This window comes from Suncus etruscus, chromosome 5 (assembly GCF_024139225.1).
Source record: "Suncus etruscus isolate mSunEtr1 chromosome 5, mSunEtr1.pri.cur, whole genome shotgun sequence".
NCBI lineage: Eukaryota > Metazoa > Chordata > Mammalia > Eulipotyphla > Soricidae > Suncus > Suncus etruscus.
In genome coordinates, this window is record NC_064852.1 from 15,097,440 (window position 1) to 15,122,719 (window position 25,280).

General features: G+C 48.6%; 1 protein-coding gene across 4 annotated transcripts in view; it reads left to right on the forward strand.

Annotated features, from left to right (window-relative positions):
• The window catches only part of RALGPS1 (Ral GEF with PH domain and SH3 binding motif 1), a 230,184-nt gene that overhangs the window by 56,360 nt on the left and 148,544 nt on the right, over positions 1 to 25,280 (forward strand). For all 4 annotated transcript variants that reach the window (XM_049774155.1, XM_049774157.1, XM_049774158.1 and 1 more), the window contains exon 4: positions 8,512 to 8,562. In XM_049774155.1, the coding sequence (XP_049630112.1) occupies positions 8,512 to 8,562 (51 nt within the window). The remainder of the gene's footprint in view (positions 1 to 8,511; positions 8,563 to 25,280) is intronic.

Sequence of the window (25,280 nt, forward strand, 5' to 3'; positions counted from 1 at the left end):
AGGGTACATTAGGCTCAGAAGTTTTAACAGCAAAGTGTAGATATCGCAAGGTTTTATGGCTTAGCAGATGATACTTTGTAATTATCCTGCTTACTGTGCCCTTAGAATTTTTTGTAGGCACTGCAGCAGTTTCTGTTTTATGGCACTCAGCCTCACTTTTATTAGTTTGTTCCTTTGAATTCTCAAGAGGGGGGGCCTGGCCGTAGAATGCAGTGGGCAGAGGACAGACAACTATAGATTTAGGAGGGGGGGGGGGAAACGCCTGAAGGGCAGAAACCTGTGAATTAAGAGAAGCAGCCTGTTTTTGAAGGCTTAAGATTTGTTTAAGATTTTCAATTTGGCCAAGTAGTTTCATTTCTATAGCTTTAAGAGGGGGAGCGGTGAGAGGAGGGAATCTGCCATGGTTAGGGACTGAACGTCTTGGGCATTTAGAATTTTTCCCCTGGGGTGCGGGGGATCAGTGGGAGGCGTTTGAGAAGGTAGCTGCGGAGGCTGCTGAGCAGGTGGGGAGGGGGGGAGGAAGACTTTTTCCATTAGGGAGAAAGACAGGAAAGGTAGTAGCACTGGTTTTTGAGCTAAGAGCATTATCAAGTTTGTTAGAGAGGTGAGACACCATGGATGTAATTGTGGTGAGTTGGGAACTCAAGTCAGAAAGGGGGGGGGGGGGAAGAAAGCAGCAACAGTTTGTTGCCGCGTGTGGGGGAGCTGCTGGAATGCTGGCTCTGGGGAGCGACTTCCAGGCATAGAGGTCAGCAAGAGCCATGTTGGCAAGCTGGGACCTGGAAAGTGTGTGCTGTACCTTTAAGGTATGAAAAGAGGCGAGGCCAGCTATAAGAGCTTAGAGATCAGGATTCCTGCCTATCTGCAAGGGCTTTGCAGCGGAAAAAAAAAGTTAACTTCCCAAGAGACAAAGAGTTCAGCTTTTAGATTCTAAGCAGGAGAGCGTGTAAGGGGCTTGGGGGCCATAGGAGGTTACGGCTTGAAACGGCTCTTTGAGGCTTTTCCAATTAAAGGCTTTGTATTGTTGCAATTGCTGGCTAAGGAGGGGAGGGTGGTGAGGGGAGTAAAGGTTTTGGTGGAACTGGGACGGAGCTGAGACTAGGGAAGTGAAGGGCTGTTTAGGATTTTGCACAGAGGGTGCAGTGGCAGAAGTAAAGATGAAGGGTCAGAAGAGGAAGGAAACTGAGAGACAGAGTCAGAGCGAGAGGGAGCCCAGGAACACTAGATTTTTGGCAAACATCATGAACAAACATTAAAAAATTACAAATATCTTTTTTGGTAACCTCTATATGTCTGGCTTTCAACTCAGACTGTATATATTTAATGAATTTAAGTTCAGTACTCAACGAAACACCCATGGAAGTGAAGCCAACGGGCGAAGCCCCAAGAGCCAATCAGGGGCGGTGATCAGAACGACTGAAAAAACTGCAGTTTAAATTTTTGATTAAGGCTAACTCGTTTCAACGCTTACCCGGATGGGGTATTCCTGCGATTTATGAAACAGCTCCGGACTCGCCGACCCGTAGTCGTTCGGGGTGTGGCGGTGGTCTTCGAGCCCAGCGTTGGGCGCCAAAATGCGGGGTCCTGAAGCCCCCCCAGGGGGGACCCGGCCAGCAGGAATTAGCTGGGAAGGCTTCTCAGACAACCGCACTCCTATTTTGCTGAGTAGAAGAGCAACCACACCTGTAAAAAATCTGAGAGAGGTTAATAATAAAGACCTAAGGCAATATCTCACTGCTCAAAGGCACCTTTATTGGGCTACAGCTCCTTCTTATATAGTGAAGGAGAAGGGGGCAGTACAAAGGTGATGTCAGTCATACTTTTGGCGCGAAGGCCCATACAAGGCAAGGATATATTTCAGGTTTCAAGGAACAAAGAAAGTAAAGCATTCTCTAAATAAGGAAGTGGGCAGTGGGCTAGGGGCTGGATGACCTTCAAGTTATGATGAACGTGCTGTTTCCATGGAAATTTCTAGTGTCCTTCTAGCTGCATTCCTAATTGCTTGACTATCAGGAGGTGGTGCAAGATGTGCTTGCCTCAGTGATCTTGAACAGACAATGTAGCATACACTTATTGATAACAGCCTAGTTCACTCCGGAATATAGTTGAGGGAGTAAGACTTCATTTCTGGGAATGGTACCGGGCCGTGTTGCTCTCCTCCGGGCTACAAGATTAATTATCTCTTGCAGCTGCACATTCCTTTCTCTTTGGCCCAAGAACTTACAGCAAGACTTCATGTAGCCTTTAGGTGAAAGGCTGGATTATGGCAGAAAGAACAGCAAAATGGCCTCAAACAAGTCACAGTCCCCAACAATTAGAGGCATAGTATTTTTTACATTTCCATGTACATGCATATTAGCTTAAGTTAACCTCAAATTTTAAGTGGGTGTGTTTTAAGGATTAGAGTCAAAGGAGCACAGTAAAAACGGTGTTAGAGTGGCAATTGTTGTTTGCATAGGCCCACCAAAATATGAGAGGCATGGAAAGGAATAGCCTTGGCCTAAATATAAAGAGATCCTACCCCTGAAGTTTCCTGGCATAAGACCAGCTCTAGGCCTCAGGAAAGTTATCGTTCGCTGCAAGACATTGTCCGTAGCGCCAACACACTTATCACACAGTCTCTGTTGTCGGTCTCATGTTTCTGTATTAAAGATTCTGGAATCTGCATGTCCTACATTGAAGTCATGATGTGGAGTGCCTTCTCGTTTCACCTCACCATGAAAGGGGAATGCAGGAAGCCCTGTCCTGTAAGCAGGTTGTTGTTGTTAAGTCTTCTCAGTGTTAAGGGAAGTCTCTTTTGAGCAGGACGATGTCTGAGCAGTGGTAGGGTCTTCTGTGGTAGAGGATTGCTTCCAGGTGATGTTATAGACAAACCTCACCTTAAAGGGGCAATACAGCAAGCCCTGTCCAGTAAGCAGGTCATTGTTCTTGTTGTCTTCTCAGTGTTAAGGGATGTCTCTTTTGAGTAGATCGATGTCAGAGCAGCTGTAGGGTCGTCCCTGGTACAGGAATGCCTCCGGGTGATGTTATATACAATCTTGGATGTTTTGTAAATGTCTTCTGTAGATCAAGGGGTAAATGGAGAATGCCCATTCTTCTGAGGCCTGTGCCAGGTCTTTATGTCAATGTTCAGGGTGTAAGGTCTCATTGCACTACAAGATTTGTGTGTTCCCATTTCTATTAGATAAGAACTTATTGGTATGTATAGTGTTTTCCCATGTTAGTGTGCCTACGCAAACAAGTAATAAAGCCACGTGGTGCTATCAGATATATGGGGACATAAGAACATTTCCAACAAGACCCATGACTTGGTTCAAACATAAGTATTAAACTGAGGGATTCTTTCACACCAAATTCCATATTGAGCAGTTCACAAAGAGAAGATAAAAAACATGGGGGGGGGCATCATCACTGTATAAGAAACTATTTAGCAAAAGTTATAGCCGTCAAAGAAAACACCCATAAAATGTTGAAAAGATATGCGTCATTATTATGCCTTTTAAAATAGTTGGGTGGGTGTTAACTCTAGGGCACCACTTTGGTCTGTGAATTAGGACTCAACAGTACTTAAGTTAGAAAGGGTAAAAAAGGAGTAATGATGATAGGAGATAAAGAAGTTAAAGAAAATATGAACTTATGAAGGGGTATGCAAAAGGGCAGAGTACAAAATGGACATTCTGCATACATAAAAACATAATTCAATGATAGTGAGTACTATTAATGTTTCTTGTGAGAATACTATTAATGTTTCTTGTGCGAGCGGGGGCGATAGCCCCCGCGTGATTTTGAGAATGTAGACTGGACAGAGATTACCAGTGCCAGCCAAACCTCCTCCTGCTAGACTCCCGGCTCCCAGGAAGGCGAGATCCTTCAAGAAGCTGGGAGACCAGAGGTTCAGAGCCCCACCCAGACCCTCCCTAAGGAGCCGCATGGATAGTGGGGGAAGGCCTAGGGTACCTTCAGGCTCCACCAAGGGACCCAACTCACCGGCTTGCCCAGGCGTGTGGCCCGGGGAAGCCCTGGAGATCTGGAGCAAGGCGGCAGAGGGGTGCTGGGGTTACCCAAGTCCCGCACCCCCCCTAGGCCTGGCCAAGCAGGCCTCCGGCATGGCGTGGGCTTGCCAAGCCTCCTCCTGCTAGACTCCCGGCTCCCAGGAAGGCGAGATCCTTCAAGAAGCTGGGAGACCAGAGGTTCAGAGCCCCACCCAGACCCTCCCTAAGGAGCCGCATGGATAGTGGGGGAAGGCCTAGGGTACCTTCAGGCTCCACCAAGGGACCCAACTCACCGGCTTGCCCAGGCGTGTGGCCCGGGGAAGCCCTGGAGATCTGGAGCAAGGCGGCAGAGAGGTGCTGGTGTTACCCAAGACCCGCACCCGCCCTAGGCCTGGCCAAGCAGGCCTCCGGCATGGCGTGGGCTTGCCAAGCCTCCTCCTGCTAGACTCCCGGCTCCCAGGAAGGCGAGATCCTTCAAGAAGCTGGGAGACCAGAGGTTCAGAGCCCCACCCAGACCCTCCCTAAGGAGCCGCATGGATAGTGGGGGAAGGCCTAGGGTACCTTCAGGCTCCACCAAGGGACCCAACTCACCGGCTTGCCCAGGCGTGTGGCCCGGGGAAGCCCTGGAGATCTGGAGCAAGGCGGCAGAGGGGTGCTGGGGTTACCCAAGTCCCGCACCCCCCCTAGGCCTGGCCAAGCAGGCCTCCGGCATGGCGTGGGCTTGCCAAGCCTCCTCCTGCTAGACTCCCGGCTCCCAGGAAGCCCAAGCTTTTCTTTTCCTACCACTCTGCCCAGCTTCCCATCTTTGTACCCCAGAAGAGCCTGTTTCCCAGGGGAGGAGACAGGAGGCTCCCCAGGAAGTCCCCTGTATCCGCCCTCTCCCCCTTCACCCCAAGACTTTGTGCTCCTGGCCATGCCCTCTGCTCTTGGCCCTCCCTCAGTTTGTGCACACTGAGCACAAACTTGACCTTGGCTCTGGTATCAGGGGACATTCTGTGCTTCCGTTTTTTTCCAGGGTATATTTTTTCCTCCAACGTATTGCAGACATGAAGCTTTTTGAATGACAGTATTTGAAAGCTGAGTGTAACAGTCTACTTATTTTTGTTTTTTAGTTGGTTTGTTTTTTGGCCATACCCAGAAAAGCTCAATGGTTACTTCTGGCTCTGCATTCAGTATTCACTCCTGGTGGGCTCAGGAGGCCATATGGGATACTGGGAATTGGACCTGGTTGGTTGTGTGCCAGGCAAGCACTATTGCTTTAGCTCTGTAACAGTCCACTTTTTATTTTTGCAGTGGGGAATTGGAGCTGTAGCCAGCTTTGATCAGGGTTTATTCCTGCCTTAATGCTCTGGGATCAGTGCTGGAGTACTGGACCAGGTCCAGCAGGGTACAAGGCATGTCCCTTAACCCCTCTTCTATCTTGGCCCTGCTATTTTCCTTTTGCTTTGGGATCACCTCCAGCATTGCTTAGGAGCTCCTGGCTTAGTGTTCAGAGGCTATTCTCCTTGGTGCCTGGGGGATCAGGCAGTGCTGGGGATCGAACACACAACTCTGGCATGCAGTGCATGTGCTCCAGTGCACGTAGCTCGCTCTCTGGCCCAGCTCCTTCAAGTTTTTCTAGAGCAGCATTTCACAACCAGGGTCCTTATGGCCCCCGGCAGGGCCCCAAGATATATTCCCAGGAGACCAGAGGTGAAAAAGCACCCATGTGGAGGCCATAGCATGGGACGGAGGGCCAAGTGGTAATAAAGACCAGGCCATGGGAGGAAAACAGGACTGGAAGGGTCCAAAGACAGAAAGACTGAGAACAGGCTCAACAGTGGTTGGCCCAGCCTGTCAGTGGCTCATTCTCTGAGTATGTGTGCTGTCAGCCTGTCCATGCAGTGTCAGCCTGTCTTGAGAGTAACTCCATCTCCAAACACATTTGCCATCAGCCTATCTATGCTCATGGTTCCCCTTCTGCCAGAAACAGGCTGGCAGGCTAGAGCATGTGTGTTGTCAGCTAGGGGTTCTGCACCTCTGCTGTTGGACTCTCCCCAAGAGCCTGCAAGCTGGGCCCTGGCCCCTGGTTTCTAGCTGTGATCCCTGAGGCGGGAGGCTTCAGGCCCATGGCAGGAACCTTTTGCTTTTATGCCCATTAGCAGACATGTATGCGCCCGGTCCCGTGGCTTATGGGACCCACGTGTGTCCCTCTGCCCTGCCCCTCCCCCTGCTGATGTGTGATGGGGACCTAGGGGCCTATACACTATAGCAGACTCTTCATTCCCACCTGTCACCGAGGCCTCTCTCCTGATGCTGGGCCTGCCTGCCACGTATGACACGTAGAGGTATGAACCAGGCCTCCTCTGCCTGTGTGGCCTGCAGGATGGCCAGTGCCAGGTCTCCCCCTCTCTGTCACCAGCATTGGGAGCAGCTGTGCCACCACATCTGGGGGGCAGGTCTTGTTCCACATCTGTTGTGGGCTCAGGCTGGTAAAAGTTCCAGAAAGACTGCTCTGAAAATCCTCATGTGCGTGTCTTTCTTTGCCGTGGCTGTCTTGTGCTGGGCTGGCAGGTTGTACAGCTGGCGAACCACATTAAGTCACAGGGCTTCTGAAATTTTACTCTGCACTGCTCTTTTAGTGGAAACATAAAATTTGATAAGCTATAAAGAAAAAATTAAATTTGGAGGAGTATTTCTGGTACGATATAGATGCTGTCTCAATTTAGTGTTTTAAAATTCGAGGGCCGGGGGGCCGGAGAGATAGCATGGAGGTAGGGCATTAGCCTTGCATGAAGAAAGACGGTGGTTCGAATCCCAGCATCCCTTATGGTCCCCCAAGCCTACCAGGAGCGATTTCTGAGCGTAAAGCCAGGAATAACCCGAGCGCTGCTGGGTGTGACCCAAAAACCAAAAAAATAATTAAAAAAATTGAGGGTCAGGTGGGAGAAAGCAGAGCTCCAGGGGCTCAGGGGCCACTCTTTGATGATGGTTTGGGGGACCACACAGTGACAGGGAGAGAGCCCAAAACTCCCATATCAAAACCCTTTGAGCTATTTCCTGATCCCTAGAAATCTAATTGGGGGTGGGGGTGGGGCGATTTGTTATGGGTCTCCCCCTACTGGTAGTGTTTCAGGGCTGCTTCTGGTTTGATGCTTATGATCAATTGTGTCAACTGTGTGATATATTTCCTTTAAATAAATTTAAAACAATTTCAAAAAAAAAAATTCAGAAGTGCAGTGCCTGGTACTGAAGTGGGGCTCTAATCCTTGAGCTCCCATCTGGCCCTAGTACTCTCATCTAGGATATCCTGTTTCAGACTTTAAAATCACAAACGTGATAAAATATTTTGACATAAATTTGCTTGAAGTAAAAACTAAGTAAAATTATTTTGAATACACAAAAAATGTACCATAGTCTCTATGTCACCTTCCAGATTTCCAGTCACTATTTCTTTTTTCCTTTTTTTCTATTATAACACCATGATTTACCAAGTTTTTGGGGGCAGTAAATGTTCCAACACCAATCCCACCACCAGACCCCCCAGCCTGAGACTTTGCAGGCACTAACAGATTGCCTCATATTATTGGTTACAACACAAGGGCAAATGGAATGATCAAAGCTTAGGTCAATAAGGATCAGTTTGTAATAATTGTTCCCTCTTTCCGTGTTGTTACTAAAGTCAGTGTCTGAGGATTTTCTGTGCTGGTTGGTGCTAGTTGAGCCTTCTGTATTACTATTTAGGTTCACTTGAACTTGGTGTTCTTTTATGCAACTTCTCCATCAAGTCTGCTGTGATCCCACAAGGCTGACACAACTTTGAAATTTTGAGGTGTCTGGCCACATAGTCCAAGATCTATAGATAGATAAGGAACTTTTTTCTGGGCCTTTTATATTAAAGAGTGTCAGGTGTGGCTGTGGTCTGCTGTACCTTCAGATAGAAAGGGGAATCAGGGGCCGGAGAGATAGCATGGAGGTAAGGCGTTTGCCTTTCATGCAGGAGGTCATCGGTTCGAATCCCGGCGCCCCATATGGTCCCCTGTGCCTGCCAGGAGCAATTTCTGAGCCTGGAGCCAGGAATAACCCCTGAGCACTGCCGGGTGTGACCCAAAAACCAAAAAAAAAAAAAAAAAAAAAAAGGGGGGAATCAGCCACCCCCATTCTGAGAGGGCCCCAGGTTTTCAGTTCGGACCAGACTACTCAAGAAGAGTCAATTGCCATCATTTTATTTTGCAGCTTAGAGGAGCTGGGCTGTTTTTTCCTTTTTATGAAAGAAGGTTGGGGCTCAAGGTAGATGTATGAGGGAGAACCATCCACATGGGAGAGGAACTTTAGAAGTTGACCTCTTGTTCTCATAGGTTTTCATTTTAAGAGCCAGCACGGATCCTTGTAAGAACACATTGCTGTTCTTGGTGGAATGCAGCGTGACAGAATGGTGATTTATCTTTGATAAACAAATAAATACATAATAAATAAATAAATAAATAAATAAATAAATAAATAAATAAATAAACTCGCCTTTCTGACTTTTCTCTTGCAGAGCCAGATTACACTCATGGACATTCCTGTGTTTAAAGCCATCCAGCCGGAGGTCTGTACTGCATCCTTTCTCACCTGTTAAAATCCTCTGTTGGTAGGGCCTGTTGTACATCCTGGGGTCTGGGTTTCTTCCGAGAACTTTACCAGTGTCTGGCTCCATTGGGCAGGACTGGGGCAGGAGGTAACTGCATGATCCCTGCTGGGATCGAGTGAGCCCAAATGCTGGAGAGATAGGTCCACAGTGGTAGGGTGTTTGCCTTGCATGCATCCAAGCCGGAAGGGACTCAGTTCAATTTCTGGCATCTCATATGGTCCCCCAATCTGCCAGAGGCAATTTCTGAGTGCATAGCTAGGAGTAACCCCTAAGCAATGCTGGATGTGGCCCAACAACTAATCAATCAATCAAGTTTAAAAAAAAAAAAAAAAGAGTGAGCTCAGGCTACCACTTCCTGAGATGGTCACTGTCAAGAAGGGAGCTGGAGGGGCCCTTTCCCTTGATCCCTGCCCTTGTACTGGTCCTAGGGGACGGCGGTCGCCTCCTTCCTGATTCTGAAACTGGTAGCCAGAATAAAGTGCATTCATATTCACGCCGAGAACATATGTTCATGGAAAAATAAATAAACATGTGTAGATATAAAACAGAACTACCGTATGACCCAGTGAGTTTGCTCCTTGGCATCTCTCCCAGGAACACAGAGCTATTAATGTGAAAAGCTATAGGCGTACCTCTGTTCAGTGTAGGGCAATTTCCAGAAGCCAAGATCTAGAGACAGCCCAGATGTTCCACAGCAGACATGGAAAAAGAAGTGGTGGCTTTTAGAAATAATGGAATCCTGTGCAGCAGCTCTCAGAAAAGACCAGATCTGGAACTAGAGTGATTGCATAGTGGGGTGGGTGTTTGCTTTCTATATGGCCAACCCAGGTTTGACCTCCAGCATCCTGTGTGGTTTTCCCGCCAGGAGTCATTGCTGAGAACAGAGATTAGAGTAAGCTCTAGAACTGCTGGCTATAGCCTCCTCCCCCAAAACAAAAACGATGAAATCCTGTCATTTTCACTTGTATGGATTTAGAGGGCCTGTGCTAAGGAAAGTCAGTCAAAGGGAGAAGGACAGCTGCAGATGATTTTCTTAATGCATGGTATATAAAAAATCAAAGAGAGGGAATGGACAGTGCAAAGAAACCTGTGGGTTTTGACTGAAGAACCTAGGTTACTCTGTGTGTGTGTGTGTGTGTGTGTGTGTGTGTGTGTGTGTGTGTGTATGAGAGAAAGAGAGAGACAGAGACAGAGAGAAACAGAGAGACAGACAGAGACTAGGCTAGAAGGGAACTTGAGGACAGTGAGGGAGGGTCTTTGCCTCTGTGGCAGAGATGCAGCAGCTTTGTACACCCAAAGTAAAAACATGAACAATGTTGTTACCACGTCCCCTCAGAAATAATAAAAACAGGGGAAATTAATTAGAAGGGAAACATGTATGTTTTTAGAAACAGCATATTCAGTAATAAAAGAGAAAGACATGGACGTCAGCCTTAGAACATTCTGGAAATGTTTAGCAGTTGGGAGATTTTACAGTTATCCCAGCCAGGGTTCTGATGTCGTTAGCAAGTAGCCAACCTTTCAGGGAGTGTCTGAGTGCAGAGTGGGGCACTGTGAGGGGTGGGGAGGCATCCGGACTTTGGGGGTGTGTGTGAGGGGGTGCAAGCAGGCTGTAGAGCTGGCCGGAGCAATTCTGTCTCTTCCGCTCACTTCTGCTTTCCCTTGCCACCTCCTGCCTTCCTGTCTGCCCTGAGCCCGGCCTGCCTCCTGCAGCAGCTCCCCCTACTCTTCAGTAGTCTTTGGGTCCCCAGGTCCAGCTCCAGGCCAGGGTCCTGGTAGCCAGGAGGAGCTCACACAGCTGAGGGGCCCAAGTCTTGGGAGTGGGGTGCAGCTTTCAGAGGTGAGGTGGGAGTCACTGAACTCCAAACCCATGTGCTGTGGTGTTTCCCTCACACAGTGGCCCCTTAGAGGACTCCAGGACAACAGCACTGACAGAGCAGGCCTGAGAGCCAGTCCCCCTGCTATTGTTAGTAAGCTGGTGCTCAGAGCTGGGCTCACCCTGTCGTGGAGATGTGGCCACAGTGTGCGTGTCTCCTGTTTATGTTGTGTGAGTGCATTGCTGTCCATACATGTGCGTATACAGTGTCATGTATAAACCACATGCAAGCACATATTTGTGTCACGTGAGTGTATGTGCTATGTCACCTGTGACCCTGCCATTCCCTGTGCAGACAGACTTTGTGTCCCAGGGTGGCCCTCGGTGAAATGCATGCAGGAAGGGAGAACCATGGCAGCAGGAAGGAGGAGGCAGCTTAAAGGTTGCCCTTCTCGGGTCCTCAACTCAAGTAGGGGTCCGGTCTGAGAAGTCTCACTCAAGGAGCCACACCCGTTTGGTGCTCAGGGGTTACTCCTGGCTAAGCACTCAGAAATCGCCCCTGGCTTGGGGGGACCCTATGGGACGCCAGGGGATCGAATCTCGGTCCTTCCTTGGCTAGCACTTGCAAGGCAGACACCTTACTAGAGCCACCTCACCGGCCCCCTCACTCAAGTCTTTAGGAACTTGGTCTCTGCCACCCCGATCACAGCGTGACTGGAAGTGGCATCTTCTCGTTCATATAGTGGAGGGAGCACTACCTGTGTGTTATTCTCCTGGGGCTTTTTGAAGAGTTGGATGAGAAGCAGCATGCGGAACCCTCAGCCCTGAGGCCAGAGCCCAGGGAGACCAGCGATGGGTTTAGAACATTTCATCCCATGTCCAGTGTAGGAACTCCAAGTTCTTCTCTTGTGGCCTCTGAAGGCTTCCATTTACCCTGGGAGGCAAGAATCGCTCCATTCAGTGAAGACTCTCTTACCCAGTAACAATGCAAGTACAGTTATTAACTTTTACAGCATGAGTCAGACAGAGGCAGCGGGGTCAGAGCTAGGCATAGACACTGGTAGTCAAATCAGTGCTGAGAGCCATTCTTTACTCAGTTTCTGACCCTTAAAATCTCATATCTTCTTTCATCTCATCCCCCACCCACCTCTACCTTGATTTGGTTTTCATATCATTGAAATGACATAGTATTTCTTTGACTTTTTTTTTTTTTAGTTAGTGGACTAGGTAAATAGCCTAGCCTTATGACCTCCAGTAGTTGTATTCCGCCCTTGTACTCCCTCCTTTTAGTGTCTGTGTAAGGTTGTGCGTGAATATCTCCTTCACATGGTGTGTTCATTCCTTCTGGTATATTTTGAGAAGTGTGGTTTTCTAGAAATGGGGGGAGTTCAATTTGAAGTCTCTTGCTGACTGACCCTCTTCCCTGTTTTCCAATGTGGCTTCTGCATTCCTGCCAGCAGGGTATCCCTCCCCCTCTGCTTGCGCCCACTTTGCCAACACTCACTTCTGCTCAGCTCTGTGAGAATGGCCCTTCTGGTGGGCGTGCACAGAGCTGGATTTTTGATTCCACATCTGCTTGGAGATTTGCATGGCATCGCCTGCGTATGGGGCTCTGCTTACGTTGGTTTATCTTCTCTGGAAGAGTTTTTGTAAGTATATATATATATATATATATATATACTGGTGGACCATAGGGGATGCCGGCGTTCAAACCCGGGTCCATCTTGGGTTGGCAGGCAAGGCAAACGCCCTACCGCTATGCTATCACTCCAGCCCTTGTGTACATTCTTTTGTTTGTTTTTTTGTTTCTGGGCCACACTGGTGACGCTCAGGGGTTACTCCTGGCTATGTGCTCAGAAGTCGCTCCTGGCTTGGGGGACCATATGGGACGCCGGGGGATCGAACCTCAGTCCGTCCTAGGCTGTCGCTGGCAAGGCAGACACCTTACCTCTAAGCGCCACCACGCCGGCCCCCTTATGTACATTCTTCATTGGATTTTCTGTTCTTTGCTTTGGGTTATGTGAGTTGCCTGTGTGTTTTGGATGGCAAGCCTCTTAGCAGATACATGGTTTGCAAACAGGTCTTTTTCCCCCTCTCTTTGGGTGAACATTACTGAATTTTTCTGTGCAGAGCTTTTGAAATGTTCATGTGGTTTCAGTATTTATTTATTTTATAAAATTCTGTTGCTTATACTTTGGGTGTCATAGCCAAAAACATCAGATTGATCGTTAGGAACCAGGGCCACTGGCATTGATGTGACTGCTGTGGTTGCTCACCAGCACCCCTGTGGCAGTTTCTGGCTTCTCTCCTCACCCCATCTCTCCCTTGCCCTGCCTCTCTCCCAACTGTCTGCCTTTCTTCTTCTTTAAGAAGTTCTTTTTTTGGGCCCGGAGAGATAGCACAGCGGCGTTTGCCTTGCAAGCAAAGGTGGTTGGTTCGAATCCCAGTGTCCCATATGGTCCCCCGTGCCTGCCAGGAGCTATTTCTGAGCAGACAGCCAGGAGTAACCCCTGAGTACCGCTGGGTGTGGCCCAAAAACCAAAAAAAAAAAAAGTTCTTTTTTTGTTTGTTTGTTTGTTTTGGGCCACACCCATTTGATGCTCAGGGGTTACTCCTGGCTAAGTGCTCAAAAATTGCCCCTGGCTTGGGGGGACCTTATGGGACATTGGAGGATCAAACTGTGGTCCTTCCTTGGCTAGCGCTTGCAAGGCAGGCACCTTACCTCTAGCACCACCTCACTGCCCCCATTCTTTAAGAAATTCTTAAAAAAAAAAAAAAAGAACTTCTTAAATGGGGGCTAGAGCGATAGCGCATCGATAGGGCATTTGCCTTGCATGTGGCTGATCCAGGACGGACCTGGGTTTGATCCCTGGCATCCCATATGGTCCCCCAAGCCAGGAGTGATTTCTGAGCGCATAGCCAGGAGTAATCCTTGAGTGTCATCGGCTGTGGTCCAAAAAAAAAAACCCAAGAAAACAAAAAAAGAAGTTTTTAAATGGAAAAGGTTTATAGCGCCAAAGGGATAAAGGTGCCAAGACACAAGGCTTGTGTGCAGCCCACCCAGACTTGGCACCTCATGATCTCTTTCTTATTGCCTCGTGTGGTCCTGGAGGCTCTCACACACCTCTGGGGAGGCTGGGATAATTCCACCAACAGAGGCCCTGAGTACTCCTGGCTCCTCGGCCTCTCACGGTCCACTTCGGGCCCGACTGGCTGATGAGAGTCACTGCTTGAAAGTCCCCCCCAAGCAAAGATTTTATGTATGGCACTGTACAGAAAATAGCAAATTAATTTCTCATATAATCACTACCCAGACGTGCCAACCTTCTTTAATGCAAAATTTTATCCCTTCGTTTATTCTCCAGAGCTCTTTTTTTTAATTTGGGCCACACCTGTGCCACTCAGGGGTTACTCCTGGCTCTGTGATCAGAAATTATTCTTGGCAGGCTCTGGGGACCATATGGGGTAACGGGGATCAAAACCAGGTCAACCATATGCAAAGAAAGTGTCATATCTGCTGTGCTATGGCTCTGGTCCTCCCCCAGAACTCTTCTATAAAATCAATTGACTGATACTCTATTATTTCTCTGCTCCAAGTAGCAGATGCAGCATTAAAAATTATTGTTTTGGGGCAAAAAGCCAGGAGTAACCTCTGAGCACCAACCACCAGGTTTGGCCCCAAAACTAAACAATAGCAACAAAAATTATTGTCCTACAAAAACAACCAGTGTCGGTTTGGGTATGGGCAAGAAGGGATCCTTATTCACCGCTGGTGGGAATTTCCATTTTGGAAACCATATCGACACTTCTCAAAACAAAACAAAACAAAACTAGGCTTTGACCTTTCATATGATCCAGCAATTCCTTTTCTTAGAATATACCCATAGGGCCTCAAAACACAATGCAGAAAAGACAGTTGCACTTCTGTGTTCATTGCACCATGTATCCATTTGGGGACTTCCGGTGCCTTTTATCCAGCCTGGATAAAGTCCTAAACATACATACAAAGGAATACTACTTGGCCATAGGAAAGATGAAGTCATGCAATTTGCTGCTATGTGGATGGATCTGGAGTGTGTCTTGCTAAGGGAAGTGAGTTGGGGATAGGGATGGACACAGATCTCATCCATATGTGGGAAAAATTAAAAAAAAAAAAAGCAGAGAAGGGGTATAACAAATGCCCAAAAATGGTAGAAACAAAGAACTGAGAACTGGCTTCAGTAGGAAGCATGCCACTTGTGGGGCTAGGACTAGGAGGTGGACAGTATGACTGTGGGGGAGCCAGCCATTTTTGGGGGGGAGGAGGTGAAATGAAAGGTGAAAGGAGATGAAAGAAGGTGAAATGTTACCTATGGAGCCATTATCAGTAACAGGATTATAAACTCTAGTGCCTGAAAGGGAAAAAAATTGAGGTAAACAAGGGGTTGGAAGGGAAGCTGGACACATTGGTGGAAGGAAGTAGATCCTGGTAAAGGGATCGTGGTTGGGATATTGTACACCTGAAACTAAATCATGAATAACTTTGTAAATCATGGTGCCTCAATTGGAAAGAAAAAAAAGTGTTGTTCTCTAATAAAAACATAATGGCATTGGAACTCTTAGCCAAATGAGCAATGATCCCTTGGTATCATATTGGCAGCCAAAACACAGAGTTCCTCCGTTGTTTGACAAGCAAACAAGCCAAACCCAGTCATAGGAGCTGTGATAATTACTTGCTTACATGCTGCCGTAGGTTGAATATTTCTTAAATTCTCTGTTTCTATGCAAACTCCCCCTTCCCTACCATGTTTCAGGCTCCCTGTACCATGTACTGGAAGCGCCACATGTTACATATTCTGCCTCCTCTTGGGCCATCTTCTTGTTCTCCTGATCTGAGGCCTCCACCGACTTGGGTCCAGTCTTTCTGGAAGGTGTATTGGTCTACGCCTTGTGCCAATCTCTGGGTCTGCCATGGTGTGTAAGGGGCCTTCCTTCTGATCTTATGTCCTGGGTTCCCATGGGGACTGTTGGCTCCCTTCATTGTCAAGTTCCCATCTGCCTTTCACCCAACAAGTCCATTTATTTATGATCTGGGCTCAAACCAGATCTGTTAAGGATAGCAAGAGAGTGACTTTTTTTCTAATCCTGTCACTCCTGAGATTTCAAGACTTTCCCCATATTTGCACAGGAGGCAGAGTTACGATAACCCTCAAGTATTTTATTCAGGGACTCATTCTTTTGGAACTAGCTGCTGCTGCTCCCCTTCCCTTTAGTGGTAGTGATTGGGCGTGTGAGAGGAAGAGTGAGGGAGTGTGAGTGAAGAAGTGTGAGTCTGTGTGTAATGATGCGAGAGTGTCTGTTGAGTGTGTGTGAGGGTATATGTCTCTGTGTAAGAGTGAATTGAATGTGTGCACAAGAGTGTCTCTGAGTGCATTTGTGACTGTGTGTTGTGTAAGATTGTGTGCATAAGTGTGTCTCTGTGTCTCTGTGTATGACTGTGTTGTTACCCATTGCTGGTTTCTCTCTCTTTCTAACCCAGTGCTTCTCAATTATTTTTTGTCATGCCCCCCCAGGAAGAAGAAAACATTTTCACACCCCCCACGCAACTGTAAAAAGTATCTTTATTAATAAAAACTTTACCCTCGGGCCGGCAAGGTGGCGCTAGAAGTAAGGTGTCTGCCTTTTAAGCGCTAGCCAAGGAAGGACCATGGTTCGATCCCCTGGCGTCCCATATGGTCCCCCCAAGCCAGGGGCAATTTCTGAGCGCTTAGCCAGGAGTAACCCCTGAGCATCAAACGGGTATGGCCAAAAAACAAAACAAAACTAAACTAAACTAAACAAAATAAGAACTTTAACCTGCAAAACAAAAATATATAAAATAATCAGGTGATGTCTGGATTAATGGCTACAATGAGCATGTTTTGCAGTGCATAGCTTTTGAAGTGGGGTTTGAAGCAGGACACAGCAACTCTCAGTTCCAGAGACATACAGAGACATAAACACGGGACTTAGCTTGTTATGACATTGTTTGCTGAGGTCAAACGCGCCCCCCTTTACAGATTCTTGTGCCTCCCTGGGGGGTGCGCCCACTATTTGAGAAGCACTGCTTTAACCAGAATAAGTGCGAGTTTCCTCCAGCCATGCGTTTCCATCTTCCTTCAGATGCCCAAATGGTCCTGTTTTCACCCCTCCATGCCTACACTTCCTCTCCCAGAATCCTTGTCTCCGGACTGCCTTAGCATCGTTGGCTTTCTTTGCTCTCTGCTCTCTGCTCTCTGACACCCTTTCCTGCTGGAAATCAGAACCAGGCATTTGGGACGTGCTGGCTTCTTTCAGTGGAGAATAATATTTAGAGAACACATCTGCCTGAGGTGAGGGGATGTTAGTGCTAGGCAGGATGCTTTGTAACTTTTAGACCTTTCCAATAAACAGAGAGCTAGGAACATTTAGTATTTCTATCTCTTGCATCTTATTCTTTGTCACCTTTGATCACTTCAATGGCCTTTTGAGCCTGACAGAAAAAATACAATAAAAAGAGCATTGCGGGTGGAAGGTGGCAGTCATGTAGATTGTAGGGAGCCTGGAGAGCTGATTGTGGAAGTTTCTGTGCCCCCCAGGCAGCTAGAAGTCAGCTCACCCAATCTTGGGGTGTGTGAGAGGAGTGCCTGGAATCCAGCCACAGGTGCTACAGGCAAGCTCCTCTGTGTGTGTGTGTGTGTGTGTGTGTGTGTGTGTGTGTGTATGTGTGTGCGCATTGCACTTTGGAGAAACTGAGGGGTGGGAAAGGTGATAAACACTAGCTTTGGTGTCATGACTAACTCAGTCAGCAAGGGGCTGTCCCCAACAGGCAAGCTCCTCTGTGTGTGTGTGTGTGTGTGTGTGTGTGTGTGTGTGTGTGTGTGTGTGTGTGTGTGCATTGCACTTTGGAGAAACTGAGGGGTGGGAAAGGTGATAAACACTAGCATTGGTGTCATGACTAACTCAGTCAGCAAGGGGCTGCCCCCAACTGCCCCACTTGGCCCCCAGCTGTTTTCATTGTTCCGAGCATGCCCCAGTGTCTGCTCCCTGCCCCTCCCTGATGCTCTCAGCCCAGTACCAGTGTTTGGTGCTGCTCATCCTTCCATGGGAACCAGCTGCAGTGGGCTAAGAAGGAAGGAGAAGGCAGCCTGAGCCCCATTAGGAAAGGAGGGTGATGCTTCCAGAGATGAGGCCCCCACCAAGACTTGAGTGCTTGCTGGAGAGCAGGTACCACATGTGTGGGGAGAGTGGGGACCTAGGCTGACGGGACACAGTGAGGCCCATGGCCAAGAGAGTGAGCGTGACGTCAGGGTGCCCACAACACAGCCTGGCCACCACTCCCTTTGGGCTCAGCCAAGAGAGGTTTTAGATTCTCAAAAATGGAACAACGTATCAAGGTGTATAGTGCTGTGGCTTGATGTGCCTTTTTTGTTTGGGGCTTCGTTCAGCAATGCTCTGGGTTTACTCCTGGCTCTCTGCTCAGTGGTCATTCTTGGTGTACTCAGGATATGGGATCCTGGGGCATGTGGGATGCCAGGAATAGGACCTGGGTTGGCTTTGTGCAAGGCCTGTTGTGTGTGCTATTGCTCTGGCTCCTCATGGACTAGCTCACAATGGGGTTTTGCCTCTGCAGAGGGGGTGCCTGGTTGTCTGAAGGGGCTTTATGAGCAGCGAATTCTCTTGCCAGGTGGCATGTGTCCCCATTAGCCTTCCCTCCCCTGACTGTGATTGAGCCCCACTGTGTCTTGAAGGCCAGTTTATGTGACCATGTATGTGTTTAGGGGTCCTGGGTAGGAAGCGTTCTGGGGGCAGGGGTTCGGGCGCAGTCGAGGTGGCAGGCTGTACAATGCTGCTCTGCTCTTGCTGAGCATGTGTGGGGATCCCTCTTGGGTTCTGCCATCTAGCAGGCGAGGAAGGACTAAGGACCATCCCTGTGACCCAAAGGCATTTCTCCTTCCAACCCTTCTGACTCTCTCTATTCTACTCTGAGCTCATGCATTAGCATTGTATTGGGCGTTGGCCAGACCCTACTCACTGCTCTGTTACCACAAGGCACAAGGCACAGTGACAGTGAGACAATGAGAGCGGGACACAGATTCGGCCTCAGGCCTGTAGGCAGCAAGGGATGGATGCAGGCCCAGCCAGGGACTTGGAATACAGCCTGGAGGGCTGAAAGGGCACCTTTCCCAAGATTGTTTGGGAGAGTTGGGGTTGAGTTGGGCATCTCCAACTTACTGCAAGGCAGATGGCATGGGTGGCAGGATTCCCCCAACTTCAGGTTGCTGGTATCTGGGGAGCAAGGGAGTCCTGCAATCCCCACAGTCCTGTGCTCCCCAGGGAGTCAGAGTGGCATCATCCTGTGGTGATGGTGGTGGGGGCTCCAGGTTCGGGGTGGGAAATGTTCTGGGTGCTTCAGTCTCTGCCTGACAGCGTGGTTCTGCCCTCGTTGCTCGTTTCCCAGGGCTCTTGCCTCCCTCCCTTGGCTCATTTATCATCTGCCAGACTACAGGGATGAAAGGCACGTTGGCACAGCCAGCCAGGGTGACGGCAGATGGGTAGACGGCCAGCAGACAAGCCAAGCAGTATTTGGGTTTTGGCGGGGCATTCAGAGTGACTGCAGAAGAGGTGAAATTTGAACAAAGGGTTCCCAGGGCATGTGGCCAGGGCAGCCTGTGGAGAGAGGGGACAATGCCCAGGGGTACAGAGAACTGTGCAGAGAAGAAATATGGCTTCAGTGACTCATGGTCACAAAGTGCAGAGAAACAGTGACAAGGCCATAGGCAATAAGGCTGGCAAGGAAGAAGTGTGCCCAGAGTTGGGGATCAGAGGTCAGACACCATGACCTGGAAGCAGAGGTGCTCGGCATCTTGGAATGACATGCATTTAAGGGACCAGGCAGGGCCAGATATACTGGGCAGGGTTCGGCTGGGCTGCCTGACCCAGGACCTGGCTTCAGCTTTTACTCAGCAGAGGCAGCAGCACCCGAGCTGACTATGGAGATGTGTGGGGGAATGGCAGTGCCCGAGTGGGGATGAGATGGGAGCTGATGGGAGAGTGGGTAGAGAAAGGGGCATGGGCATGGCCCTTGAGGTTGGGATTGCAAGGAAGAGGGCACAGACGAGGAAGGCAGCAGGAAGGGACTCTTGGAGAGTGAGAGTCCAGGAGGGCAGAGTACAAACAAGGTGAGGCCTGGGGGTGACATGAGGGGGCCAGGAGGGAAGGGGAGATGGGACTCCAGATTCAGGGGTGTGCTGGCAGCTCTGAGATCATGCTTGGGGGCATGGCGGTGTCTTTGGGCGTCTTTGGGTGGAGGGGCCAGGGAGTGGGTACTGTGCGGTCCAGCATGGAATGCTCCCCCTTCCACCCTTTGGTGAAGGTCCCAGATAAGGGTGGAAAGACTAGAGCTGGAGCTGCAGGCGAATATTCTGGAAAAGAGTAGGACAGTCAGGCAGTCACTAGGTTCCCCTGGAAGAGGTGTGAGATCAAAGTGTGCCCAGCACCTGCCGTTGAGCGGAGGCCAGTAGGGCATGTGTGAACGAGAAGCTGACTGGGGTACTGAGTTGTGTGTGTGTGGGTCTGGGGCTGGATGCCTTCACCTCTCCTCACCATGGCCTTGGGGAGGCTAGAGTGAGCAGGGAGCGAGAGGGAGGCACTGCAGTGAAGCCTGGCTGTTCCATTCTCTATACCCAGGCCCTGGAACTGAGGCTGATGAGAACCAGGGCCTGCAGAAACTTGCTTAACTGGAGGCCCGTGACATCCCTACCCCCAGTCTTCTCAGACTTGCTCTAAGGACACTGCAGGCATCCAGGATGCCAGGTCAGGATGTGGACAGGCTCGGGGTCTTGGGTTTCTCCTTGGCAGTAGCTCTCGTGTGGGGAAGGAGAAAGGGTCCATGGCTCCTCTTCTCTCGAGAATGGCTGCAGCCCCCAAGACCTCCCTAAGTTTGTGGTGGGGGCAGCCTCCAAAAACTGGATGATGCGTTTTTTTCCCACTCCCAGCATCCTGCCTCTTCTTCACATCTGCCAGGCTTGTTTCCCACATCTGGAAGGACCCCTCCACACCCTTGAGAGATACAGTGAGCCCCCAAGAGTGCAGCATTGGGGAGTTGGGCCACTCAGAGTCCCCCATGACTACACCAAATCCTCTAGACATGGACGCTTCCCTTTCTCATACACACTGAAGCTGAAAGAGGAGGTCTGGCAGGTAGTGATCAGGAGTCCTCCTGGGGCTCATCAAGGAGGGTTGGCTGGGGTGCCAGGTCCCTCTCCCCACCCCCATCTCCTGCACCAACTTTGCATTTGAGACTTGGCTTCTTATTTCCTGGCAGCTGCCTCCATCCTGACCAGGTCACATTACTGAGGAAACTGAAGAAAGACTCCCTCAGCACATTGCATTCACCTGGGGAGGGACCTGAGCCCCCCCCCCCCAATTTTCCCCCAGGGCACTCAGAGAAGGCCTGCATGAGGCTCAGAGCAGTGCAGGGTCAGCTGCAAGCTCAGAGGCTCATTGGAGCCAGTGACACTGATGTCTTTAACGCTCCCAGCCTCACTTTCCCTCCTCCAGTGCTGTGTGTGGCTGTTATAGTGAGGCCCATTGGGAATGATGTTTTGGATTAAGAACAAGAAATATAGCCTTGGGAACTCAAAACCGGGTTGTGACTGTGGCCGTGTGAGAATAGCAGGGCTCATCTGGACTACTGCATATTCATGGGGGGCTGCAAACCCCTTTTCCTCTTGGCTTCCCTGTCTTCCTCTGCACAGGTGCTGGACCCCATCTCTCCAAGACCCTTACCCAGAGGAGGCTGCAGTGGTAAATGTCTTGGCCTGGGGCCAAAATGCACTGAACCCTCCCCCTTGAAATGGGAGAAAATGGATAGATAGGCTCATCAGGGCTTTGAGGGCCCAGGGCCAGCACTGTGGGGTGCTTGAGTTGGGGGGTGGTGTCCCAACTGTTGCTCTGGCTTGTCTTGATACCTTACAGGAGCAATGCTTGTCAACACTGGCTGGGGGAGTAACTGGCAGGCAGGCACTGATTTTCATGTGACCCACAGCCCAAGATTGAGTACTCTGGAGGGACAAAGACTTTGTGTCACGTTCATGTCACTCCATTTCTTGGAGTCTCAGTTTCACTCTGAAAAATGGGGGAGAAGCCATAAACAAGCACCTCCATAAATGGGATTATGGGGACAGAACGAACATTTGTCATCTTTTTCAGTCTGGTTGATATGTATTATCAGAAACGGTGTTAGATTTATATGATTTTGGGCTCATGGGACAATGTCAGCTCAGAATGGTAGACATGTCTGCCTCTCTAGAGGTTTCCTCCTGGTCTTGACATCCCTTTATGCTTTATGGCCCCTACAAGGTCTTCTTGCAATTGAGTAGTGGAATCCTTTGCATTTCCAGATGCATTTTAAATTCTGTCCGAGTTATACCAAACACCTGCATATGACAATTGCATTGAGTCTTGTAAAACAGTCTGGGACTCGGCTTCTTAAAGCTATGGAGTCACTTGTCCCCTGGCTATTTCTACATTTCTTCTCTCAGTCATGCCATATGTTTTCCAGTGCTTGCATCATACATGTTGGTCTGGATCATGCCTAATAATTTTTATGCTATTGTGAATTAAATTTCAATGAAATTTCAGTTGCTTGTTGCAAGTTTATTCTAGTAGATTAAAGAAAATTATTCCATGGGGTTTTCTGCAAATGATGATGTGTCTCTGTAAATAGCAAATCTTTTGTGTTTCAATGTGATGTCTTTATTTCTTTTCTTACCTTACTCACCAGCCACAACTTGTGGTGTATTTTTGAGAAGTATGACCAGAGCAGACAGCCTCAGCTTGTCTCTCATCTTAGTGGAAAATTGGTTTTCATTGTTGACAGTAATGCTCACTCTTAGCTATAGAGTTGTTGTTGTTGTTGTTGTTTTTTTTTTTTTGGGCCACACCTGGTGGTGCTCAGGGGTTACTCCTGGCTGTCTGCTCAGAAATAGCTCCTGGCAGGCACGGGGGACCATATGGGACACCGGGATTCGAACCAACCACCTTTGGTCCTGGATCGGCTGCTTGCAAGGCAAACGCAGCTGTCCTATCTCTCTGGGCCCAGTTTTTTTGTTTTGTTTTGTTTTTCATAATTGGGTCAATGGTATGTCCTTCCAATCCTAATTTGATGAGGATATTTATCTGGAATGGATCTTGGTTTTCATGAAATGTTCAATCTCTCCTATTGAGATAAACATTTGCTTTTTCACTTATAGTCTCTTGCTGTAGAGAAAAAAATCATGCTCGAATGTTAAACCATCCTTGCATTCCTGTGGTGAGTTCCATTTGCTCATGATACAGAATTCTTTTTGTATATTGTTGGGTTTGATTTGTTCAAGGTTTGTTAGGGATGTTGCATGTGCCTGTGTTTTCTTTTTCCCTTCTGTGCAATCTCTACTTTTCTTATAAATAGGGGTTCTTGTAAAAATTTTTTGCAGACATTTTTATAGGCTTGACATCAGTGTAATTTGATGTGGGTCTCATAAAATAAGTTGGGAAGCTTTCTTTCCATTTCAGTCTTCCAGAGATATTTATTTAGAATTGCAAAATAAGTTCTGATTACCACTTAGGATTCATCTAATTTTACTTTAGGGGACCAATTCCAGAGTGTGCTGGGAGTCCCCCACAGCCAAACAAATTTCCCAACAGCAGCTGGGTCTCCATCACTCAAATCCATTTCCTACCATCTGCCTAGAGATACTAGGAGAATCCACAATTGGGGGTGTGGCTCAGTCCTACAAGATTTCTTCTTGTAAGTACTCCCCTTCATTCAAAAACTACTCACAAGCTTAGCTAGTTTCTGGGCTTCCAGCCAGCCAGTTGTAGATTGGCAGGGCTGATAACCCCATCTTGGGTTTCCTGACTTGGTAAGAACTGCTCACAACTCTCTGAAACTTTTTGCTCACTAGGTTACAGGCAGAGGATAAAAGACTGTCTGGGAGCAGCCAATGGAAGAGGCGCAACGGGACCAGGGCGCAGGATGGGGGCACTTATTGTCCTCTCCATGGATTCCCCATGTATTCAGCTGCCCAGACACTGTCAGTCCCTAGCTATTAAGATTCTCCTGGGCCCGGAGAGAGCACAGCGGCGTTTGCCTTGCAAGCAGCCGATTCAGGACCAAAGGTGGTTGGTTCGAATCCCGGTATCCCATATGGTCCCCCGTGCCTGCCAGGAGCTATTTCTGAGCAGACAGCCAGGAGTAACCCCTGAGCACCACTGGGTGTGGCCCAAAAACCAAAAAAAAAAAAAAAAAAAAAAAAAAAAAGATTCTCCTGGATGCATCTTGGGATTCCATGGGGGTAAAACTGATAACTGGTTTTAGCTTCCAGCTCTTCTTCCCCCTGGAAGTCAGGGGTAGGACTGAGAACTCCAGTTCTCCATCTTGGCACACATTTTTTTTGTGTATGTGTTTTTTGGGTCACACCCGGCAGTGCTCAGGGGTTATTCCTGGCTCCAGGCTCAGAAATTGCTCCTGGCAGGCACAGGGGACTATATGGGGTACCGGAATTCGAACTGATGACCTCCTGCATGAAAGGCAAAAGCCTTACCTCCATGCTATTTCTCTGGCCCCCTTGGCACACATTTAACTCCCCTGCTGACTGTCCCCATTTTCAGAGGCTTTCTAAAAGTTGCCATAAATGACACATGTCCCTTTGATGGCTCCAGAGTGGTGTTGGGACCTGAGAACAAGACACCAACCTTGCTGACTATAACTCAGAGAATTCCGTGGGTCTTCAGAGCTCTAAGCCTGGAATGGGGTGCCTCGCCAGTGACATGAATCATGGGGTCACAGCAGTGAAATTAAATAGAAGGTACAGTTCCTGTGTGACCTCTGTGGTTCTTGCCCCACCATACACAGCCTTCCCCACTACCAACATTCTTCTCAAACAGTTTTCAGGTCGCACTGACCCCATGATAACCAGTGGTCTTGCATTGGCACGTCGCATTGCATTGCACGTTGCATTAGCACTGTGGTGGCTCTCTTGCTCACTCTTGATAGTGTTCTGTGGATACAGACAAATTTTGGGGGATATGTGTTGTGTTAGAGAGTAGGAAGGTGTGTGTTCTGTTCTCAGGGCCTGTTTTCAGGGTGGCATAAAGCGCTGCCACCCACCCTTTGACATCTGAGAATGGCAGTCCTCAAGCCCATTCTGCCATCTGCTCTGTTTTCCCTTCATGAAAGTGCACTTTACCTTGGTTATGCACTTTCTATTCATGTTTATGTTAATCCTTAACTTATCAGAAAATGTCAATGAGAGGATGATGTGGAGCTTTTAGCATCGTTGGTCCTACTTTCAAATCCAGACGTTAGAGCCATCATGGTGATCATAGGCTTGCTAGGAATCATTTGGTGCCTGCAAAGGACAGATTGCCCACCTTTGGCTGGTGTGATAGCACAGCAGATAAGGCATTTGTCTTGCACGCAGCTGCCCCAGGTTTGATCCCCAGTATTTCATATAGTCCCCTAAGCCTGCCAGGAGTAAATTCTGAGCATAGAGCCAGGAGTAACCACTGAGCGTCACCGGGTGTGCCCCCTCCTCAATAATACAAACAAACAAGACTGAAAGGCTTGAAAATTGCCGAGAATTGGACTCACTGCAGCACAAAAGGCTGTAAAAAGGATTTATCTTATAAAACCCTTCAGACATGCTTATTGCATTGTTGAGTAAGGAGCTGGCAGAGCCATCTAAAGTGGATGGGTCAGAGAGAAGATGACGAAGGCCTCTGTGGCCATGGCGCCATTCTGGAGTCACTGTCATGCCTGCTGGGATTCTGGAGCGCCAACCCAAGAGTCTAAGTTTCTTGTTCATAACAGAAATTG